We start from the raw sequence: 8,709 nt of genomic DNA, 5'->3' as shown, positions 1-8,709 counted from the left end.
TTTTGCCTCCAGGAAGCAGCTCGTCTTCTGTTTGCTCTCCATATTCATTATTCACAATTACAAAGTAGAGCTCCAACCCTGCAATGTCCCCTTTGTAATGCTGAAAGTCATAGCAAACGAGGAAATTAGAAGGCTAGAGCCATCAAATGTAGACCTTGTGAAAGGATGACTACGCGAACCAAGTCACAAGTTTTCCATTAAGTATAAATGCAAGAGATTTAAAAAGAAAAAGATCAAGAAAAATCACCTTTAAGAAAATAAGGTGGCGATATAATTCTGGGTCCAAGGAAGGCAAGTCATTTAAATAGTTGTACCTAATCAATGGAAGGGGAAAATATGCATGAATCAGTATCTCTAGAATACAATATAAAACAAGCTCTTTCAGAGGGGAGAAACCATTCAAAACCTTACTTTTGTTTCAGTTTGCTCAAAAAGAATGTTGCAAATGGTATATCCACAAGAATCCCTTCAAACATGGCCTACAACGAAGGTAACATTATACATCATCAATAAGCCCTGTAATAGATAAAGCTGGGATGGCATACAGGCAACTTAAATATTAGATATAAATACGGGATCGGACTGAATGGATTAAGCTTCTGTAATAGAATGACATACCTTTGCAAGAAGTGTTCCCAAGAAATGGAAAAATTGGAGGTGTTGTTCATGTATCATTCCTGATCCAGGATTAGGGTATAGAAGGTGATCAGCTGTTTCCTGGATCGCCATGCCAAGCAGTATGCCAAAGAAAAATAAAACCCGTTATTAAAAACAAAACAATATATAACAAGTGGGACATGTTAACATATACAACAGAATGGAACCTGATTAGTGACAACCAAAGTTGACTTTGAATGAAAAACAAGAAATGGTAATGAAGCTTCAATAATGAACATGCTAGTCTCAGAAGACAACTAGTAGCAGAGGGTACTGATACCTCCATTTGAACTCCATGATCTATTCTACATCTTTATACCAAGTTCAGATTACAATCAGCGTTGCATTCAGCTTTATCATTTATAACTTCCATTGAAGCACATTTGTTTACAAATGAAGCCAAGTACATTAAGATATTTTTATTATTTAAAAAATATATCTAGATCAAGAAAATCTGCTTATTTTTTTTCTTCCCTTGTTCAGCAGGATCTGAATATTGATATTCTCTCTCAACCTGTTCGATCAGAATGAAGCATGGCATCTTAAATCCAATAATCACTGGAGAAAGATAACGAAGCCACTACCGGCTTCTTTACCAAAATTGATATATTAAAAAAAAAATCTATGGATATACGTGCCAGCCAGCTTATTGATGGATATGAAAAGAAGAAGAGGAGCAAGCAGTAGCATAGATTAACAACCTTAAACAACCCATACTGTACATCGAATGCAGCTCGAGTAATATTCTCCATAAAATCTTTGAAAATTCCACCACCATCAATACCAGCCTCCTCCACTCCAAATTCATTGACAAATGTTACACGAATCTGTAGACAAAAGAAACCGATTATATCATTGCTAGACAGTGTCAAGAGGGCAGAGACCTGATTCAGCAAAGCCATTAAAGATGATAAGGTTTTCATATTTGAGAATACATAAATAAAGCATACCAATCCTCGAAGATCCTCTTCAGACAATGCGCTCATCTGATTATAAGCATCTTCCAAAATGTGATCCCTTCGTATTCTGCATCGGTTTCTGGTAAAAACACCATGAGCCCCTTGTCTCTGCCTAACTGATGCTAGTTGTGACTGGTAGATGGAGTTATAGAAAGGACATAAAAAACAAAGCAAATAACAAAAAGTCAGTAATAGTGAAAAAGAATCCAAATATTAGACTAATTTTCCCCACTAACTCCCCATCATCCCAGCCAAGGAATTCATATAATGATGGTCATATCAACAGCTTGATCTTATTCTTCAAGATCCAACAATTTCCAACTAAAGATTGGAAACAAAATTTGCTAATTATTCACTTACAGTGAATATTTTAACTCTGCTGGTAAATGGAATCAAAAAAGGTGCTTGCTTTAAAATGTCATGTGCTTTTGTGCCTTCCATTACAGCCTGCTAAGAAAAATTGAGATCAGAACAAGCTGCATAAAAAAAAAATTGGTGCTGGAAACTTAAAGCTGCAATTGAGAAGCTATTACCTGAGAAATGAAAAAGTCATTTACACCATCAGCATGAAAGTCACTGGGGGGAGTAAACTGCCGCCGATTGTTCCAATCTTGCAACTATAAGGCAGTTTTAAATAACACAAAACAGAAATGTGAAAAAGATCATAATGTTTTCCTATGTGCCATTATTCTCAACAAATGCATGATTATATTTATATGTATTGAGCACTGCCCCCAATAATTTGATATATCAAGCACAAGACAGAATGTAAACAAGTGAGAAGCCAGAAATTCAACAAGTTACGCTGGAACCTACCTGTGAGAGGAGCTCAGAGGCTACAGTACCAACCCTATTTTGAATAGCTTCAACAGGGTGCCTTGTATGAGCAGAAGTACTGGAGACAGATTTCCCAGAACCAGGGTGAGCTGAAGGGTTCACCCATAGGAGCTGCCACAAAGCCTATATTGGAAAATAGAAGAATTACATGAATGTTAGTCAGAACATTAAGCCAGGTTACACCTGTACCAGCAATTTCATGGTAGTCATAACAATCACGGTTGCCACCAATGCTATCATATGGTCCATAAATATCCATAAATCATTTCCTTAATTTAAAGAAATTCCAGTGAAAACAAGTTATTTTGTGAATCAAAATTAAACTGCTTCACAGTTTAAATAATCAGTTGTTGAACTACAGTGTCACAAAAATGAAGCTACCTGTCTCAGAATGATGATTAGGCATCTGACATCCTTCAAAGACAGTGGCTTCTCCTGCTCATAAAACTCCTCATTATCAACTATCATAAGCATGTGCCTAATCAACCACAAAGAAACCAGACTAGTGAGTCATCAATCTCAAAATACCATTTAGCATTTACAAAAGGAACTGCATAAACGAGTTAAGAATGAAACACACAACAGGAACTGCATAAAATGATTCTTCCAGAAATCAACCAAGCATCTTACTTGTACACAGGACAGAAAACAGACAGAGGTAGCAGCCAACCAGGTGCATCTCCCAAAAGATATGAAAATCGCTCAGGCAAGGATGACCACTTTTGATTTTGATGACATTGTTTCATGAAATTCCAAAGCACTGGAACAAGTTCAGTTCTATATGCTAGTACAGTCATGATTCTCTCTAGAGGTAAAGTATTGAATGTAACATGCAGAAAAGCACAAGCAGCACCAACAGCAGCCACCTCCGTATCATCTGGTCCTTCAGTATGTGAACCATGGACAGTGGAAATCCCTCCAAATAACACATTAGTCTGCCCCAGAAGAATAAAATTTGAAACCTTTCTTTACTATTGAAAAGAAAACACCAATTTCATAAGGATAGCCAAGTCATTTTCAAACTAACAGAAAGTGTCAAGACTGCCTACCAATTGCAGAAGAAAGCGTGAATCTATAGCATTGGTTATCTGCAGTTCCAAATTACGATCCAAAAGTATTTCTCCTACTTCATCACCTATGGTCATATCATCATCCCCAACCATGGAACCTGAAGCCAAAAATTTTATGAATGTACATTCAATGAACCAATTTAAAGAAGAATCAGTGAGCCGAATATCAAGTCATAGTTGCAGTACTATAACCAAACTTATAATTTTCCTGTTGAGGAAGCTAAAAAAAAAAAAAAAAAACCAAAAAATGCCATATTAAAAGGAGGAGAGAGAGAGAGAGAGAGAGAGAGGCATATCAAGAGGCAAGGCATACTTTCTCTACTTTCTCTGCTTGAGGATTTTATAGGAGGAAGAGCTTCCAACAAGAATGTTGTAACTGCTGCAAGGTCTATGGCCTGCTCAAAATTAAAAAAGATGTACAAAATTAGCTTCAAAACCTACTTATATTAAATATTGAAAAAAAATTAGCATAAGAAGCAACTTTAATGCAAACATAAAAGTAGATAACCACATTTAATGCAAACATAAATTTAACAGAAATATTAAGATCAAAACTTGAAAGAATTAACAGAAGTCAGGGAAGTTATTTGAGTCCAATATCTCAACAATATACTTGCATTTAAATATGCACATTTTCATAGCATTCAATAACATCAAAAGGAAAATATTATTCAAAAGCAATGCATATAGAATGACCTCATTTATGGCTAATGAATACAAAAGAACCTAGTAGCAGAAAAGCATATGGTCTAATTAAAATGAAAAATCAGTTTCTTACCATTTCAAATGAGCAGTCAGGCTGAGATAGAGCAGCACCTGCAGTTTCTAATAAATTACCAAGAAGACAAGCATAACCAGGAAACTCATTTGATATATCAGTGGGAAGTACATTAGCATGATTTTGCACGCACAAAGCCATCTGATTAGTGTAGTATTGGCTCAAGCTCCGAGATGCAAAAACCTAGATAGTAAAACATCAAAAAATTATAATCTGCAACAAACATAAAATGAAAACAAAAATTATGTTGCAATAAAAATATGTACAGCTTGTTCTCAGAAACAACCAAGTAGAATAGAAAGAATATGCTTTGAAGTTTTTCAGCACCACATGCCATCACTATCAAAGAAACAACTTATAAATTCTCAAACAAGTAAGATGTAGAACAAATCTACCTCTTTTAAGTGCGGAAAAAGCTGCCATAAGAAAGGGATTGTAAGAATCTGGGACAAGAAACTCCACTGTGGATTAATATTTGAGCAAATACATGGATTCTGACCAACATGAGAAATCATAAGAGCAAGGACACTCTCCAATGCAGATATTTTCCCAAAAGAACCTCTAGCATTTGCATTTTCCTGCACCACAAAATTAAGGCAGCATCAGAAAAGCAGCAAGGCAATTACTAGATCACAAGTTTTAAGATGCACAATACCAGATATAGGGGTACCAAAATGGCTACATAAAGATCATATCCAATTAAAGAAGCAAAACCTAAAACCAGGGTAACAAAGAAACATACCTTTACTTTTTGAACAACTTCTCTAAACAGAAAGAATACGTTTCTTTGCATGAGATAACCTACTGTCTTACAAGCCCATGGCAGTTTAAGATCTAACAACAAGACCAGTGCTTCAAGCAAGATGGCTGCTGGTGAACTAGACTCCTCTGGAGTCATCAAAAGTTGATCTTTCAATTGATTTCTATCCAATAAAAAAACTAAGTAATATTACTTTCAAAATTACAAACAGAATAAGAGTATAAATTCTACAAGACATTACAGTGCCAGACACAAACAATGAGAAAGTGGGGCAAAAGAAAGAAAGATGGGTACATGAGAATACATATATTAAGTTATCATCAAGATCAGGCCTTCATTTGACCCATTTTTGTTTTTCTATTTTAGATCCCTTGGATTCTAAGGATCATCTAAAAGCCACTTTCATAGATAAAAGAACACAGGCCCCATCATATGAAAGAAAAATAAAAATGATTAATAAAACAACACCTAGCTAACACGAGAAGGTTTGATTCACTAACCTGTTCTGATGTATAGCCTGAATACAAGCAAATGAGAATCGCTTCACTCTGTAGGCAACCAAAGAATGATAGGATAAGTAGTCCATGCCTGCAAAGAGTCCCACAACATCCCCTGCTGCATAATTTTATGCAAAACTTAGAGAAAGAAAGAAAGATAAACACTACCATAAACATACGCAGAATACAATAAAAGAATTACACAACTTATTCATAATACAACTATTCAATAAAAATACCACTATCTCGAACAAAATGCTGAAGTAATTGGCATGTCTCAACAAGAACTAAAAAATCATCAGTGTTCCCAGCATTAAAGAAGAAAATTAGCTGGCGGAGAAACTCTGAGTCTGGACCAAAACAATGCCTGCATAAGCAGAGAGAATCTGAACAAAATCAGAAAATAACATGAAAGAAGAAGTGATTCAGAAAAGCAATAAAACAGTCCTATTAAAAGTGTATCTCAATTCACTTTGTTGATATTAAAATAAACTATCCTTCAAATGAACCAAGAATTTTCAATGAAAACACCTTTAAGACACTTGGATATGGATGTACAAATTTACCTGTCCACATTTTGGCAGTGCTTCGCATAGGTTTGGTAGAACTGCTCTCGCACCTTGGCATGTTCAGCTTCCACTACCTTTCTCCCTCTGAAGTATTTCTGTAGCTAGCAATTAGTCAACACTTTGCAAAAATTATACCAGCAAGCTCTTATAGGCAAATCCAGACAACCATTTTATTCAGCCTAACAGAAAGAAATCGCTAAAAGATTCCCGTATACCACCTACACCAACGCCAATTCATTTTAGTGATGAATATCTGATGTTGTTAATCATAAGTAGATAATAACTAAGAAAGAATCAAGAAAATCTTTACCATTTAAATACCAAAATGCATCAAATGCCTTGGCATTGAATCTCATTCCCAATATATAGCAGTTAAAGGAAAACATTCGGTATAAACCCATATCAGTTCACTTTATTATTTGCCATTTCCGCCTATATTTCATCCCCAAAATTACACCAATCTCTTATCCAACACAACAGAAGAACCTATACATAATACTAAAACAGTGCAACATATCCACTGTAACCAGTTCTGTCCCACTCCAAACAAACCTACAAAATTTGGAAAACATGACAGCCTGTAAATGCTGTGTCATTCGCGGGAATCTCGAACAAAAGGCCACCTCACCCCTTACCCCCCCCCCCCCCCTCCTCCCCCTCTTCACGCCTGTCCATTGAACATTGTCGTATTTAAACTAAAAACGCATGGAAAATTTCAAGATATTAATTTTCAGCTCAATGCAAATAAAGTTCGAGTTCCAGTGTCTTCAACAATTAACAGAAAAAAATATTATTATCAAAGCTAAGAAACGGCATAATTCAAGTTAAGTAGAACAAAAGCCAACCTGAATCTTGAGAGCTGCGGAGTTCTGTTGCCGCAACCAGAGGCGGCGGTTCCGCTCCAACCGCGTTTGTTCTAGAAGTTTCTGCCTATCTCTCTCCTTCGAACTCCGACCTCCCAAATCAACTCGTTTCCGAGTCGTCGGATCACCCGAGAAGAACATTCTCGAATCTCACCGCCTACAACAAACCCTAAGTCCCGCAACAAATCAATATTCCAGCGCGCAAATTGAAGGTTTCCTTCGATTCGATCAAAATGTTCTATGCCGTGATCGAGTTGACCTAGGAAAAAACCTTTTGCTCGAGTGAAATAAGACGATCGATGAAGTAAAGCAAGAGAAATATAGAGAGACACGTCTGGTGTTTGGATGGAGAGAAAATTTGAGAAATGAATAAAGCAAGGACCAAAAGAGGAAGCTAGAGGAGTTGGGAGAATTTTCTCGCGCTTTGATTCTTTGTACTGTGAAGTGGGAAAGTTAAAAAGAACCCAAAAAATACCGATATGTCGTGAATAAAGTAAATCCACCGCTTATAAGGAATCCCAAAACGCTCCGTTTGGCTCTTGAATATCTGCTCCAAAGGACAAGGAGGAAAATAGCAAATACAAAGCCTTTTTTTCCCCGTTAATTAATATTAATAAATAAATTGAAACACATTTTTTGTTGCCTTATAAGTGAATATTACAAAATAAATTTTTTTAATTCAAAAAATTTCAGTTTACAAATGTATATAGTTTTAATACTAAGTCAATCATATTTAAAAATATTTTGATAATTTTTTTAAAAAAATTAACCATATGAGAATATAATTTATTTATAACGAATTAATTAAAAAACATAAAATATAATGTGAAAAAAAACATCCTTTTTTATATTAAAATATTTGAACGTATCGTAATTCATGCAAGAAGGCCCAATGCAAACTTGCTGAAAGAAAACTCAGGAATTTAGGGACGGGCCTCTTCATCTGAACAAAACCCATTAAGCCCAACTAGAATACAGAACCATCGGGTCAGCCTGATCCATCTGGGCTTCCAACTAGGCTTTCAATTATTAATTAATAAGCCCAAAAACAAAAAAAAATATATAAAGTAATGAACCAACGACCAAGGTTTTGACCACATGGTCGCAATGGAAACTTCTGTAACCATGTTTCTCAATGTCAAAAGCAATTAGGTTAGGCTGCAAATTAGGATTTGCAAAGTTTTAACTAATTTTTAGTGTGTCGTTCCAATTCAGCGAGCGGATATTAGATTATCTTTGCCCATCACATTATATAAATGCAACATTAATGCTTATGGAGCTGACTCTTTTGCCTCCTCCACTTGGAAAGGTCAGCTTAGATTTTTATGGGTAAAATTTGCTGGTTGACCACTCTTTTCTTTGACTTTGTTCCTTTAATTCCCTTTGATTTTTTCTTCTTGAGTAAAACTTTGTTTTTGACTTGACCACTTTATTCAATTGTTGTTTCAATTAAATCGAACTGAAGATTAATTGAAGTTAATATGGATCCGATTTCGAGCATTCTTGATAAGAACCACTTTAGAGTTTAGACAATATATATTATTAATTAGTTCCACTTAGGAAACAATTACTGTCATTTAGGAAATCGTGGAATCATTTCCGATTTTCAAACTAGAGTACATGGAATTCTAATTGCTAGCCCATGTTTTGTTTTGTTTTTGTTTTTTTTTTCTTTCGAGAATTTTAGGCAACAACTTTAACCCTAATTTATCGCACACC

At 35.4% G+C, this 8,709-nt stretch overlaps 1 protein-coding gene across 2 annotated transcripts in view; it reads right to left on the bottom strand.

Moving 5' to 3' along the window:
- The window catches only part of UPL6 (ubiquitin protein ligase 6), a 10,018-nt gene extending 2,558 nt beyond the window's left edge, over positions 1-7,460 (bottom strand). The window contains exons 1-20 of one of the 2 annotated variants that reach the window (XM_021435482.2): positions 6,973-7,460; positions 6,125-6,222; positions 5,798-5,925; positions 5,562-5,676; positions 5,044-5,224; positions 4,697-4,879; positions 4,302-4,484; positions 3,837-3,918; positions 3,503-3,621; positions 3,084-3,388; positions 2,835-2,931; positions 2,433-2,576; positions 2,150-2,233; positions 1,977-2,063; positions 1,608-1,748; positions 1,359-1,484; positions 619-717; positions 412-479; positions 248-314; positions 1-100 (exon numbers count right to left, since the gene is read on the bottom strand). The exon at positions 1-100 is cut by the window's left edge and continues 71 nt beyond it. In XM_021435482.2, the coding sequence (XP_021291157.1) occupies positions 1-100; positions 248-314; positions 412-479; positions 619-717; positions 1,359-1,484; positions 1,608-1,748; positions 1,977-2,063; positions 2,150-2,233; positions 2,433-2,576; positions 2,835-2,931; positions 3,084-3,388; positions 3,503-3,621; positions 3,837-3,918; positions 4,302-4,484; positions 4,697-4,879; positions 5,044-5,224; positions 5,562-5,676; positions 5,798-5,925; positions 6,125-6,222; positions 6,973-7,131 (2,566 nt within the window). In that variant the 5' untranslated portion in view covers positions 7,132-7,460. The remainder of the gene's footprint in view (positions 101-247; positions 315-411; positions 480-618; positions 718-1,358; positions 1,485-1,607; positions 1,749-1,976; positions 2,064-2,149; positions 2,234-2,432; positions 2,577-2,834; positions 2,932-3,083; positions 3,389-3,502; positions 3,622-3,836; positions 3,919-4,301; positions 4,485-4,696; positions 4,880-5,043; positions 5,225-5,561; positions 5,677-5,797; positions 5,926-6,124; positions 6,223-6,972) is intronic. The other variant, XM_021435483.2, reaches the window with a different exon arrangement.
- Positions 7,461-8,709: the final 1,249 nt, after the last annotated feature.

Source organism: Theobroma umbraticum, unplaced genomic scaffold (assembly GCF_002168275.2).
Source record: "Theobroma umbraticum cultivar Fairchild unplaced genomic scaffold, ASM216827v3 scaffold_130.0, whole genome shotgun sequence".
NCBI classification, from domain to species: Eukaryota; Viridiplantae; Streptophyta; class Magnoliopsida; order Malvales; family Malvaceae; genus Theobroma; species Theobroma umbraticum.
The sequence above is the reverse complement of the archived record's forward strand: the minus strand, read 5'-3'. Positions and strand labels throughout refer to the sequence as shown.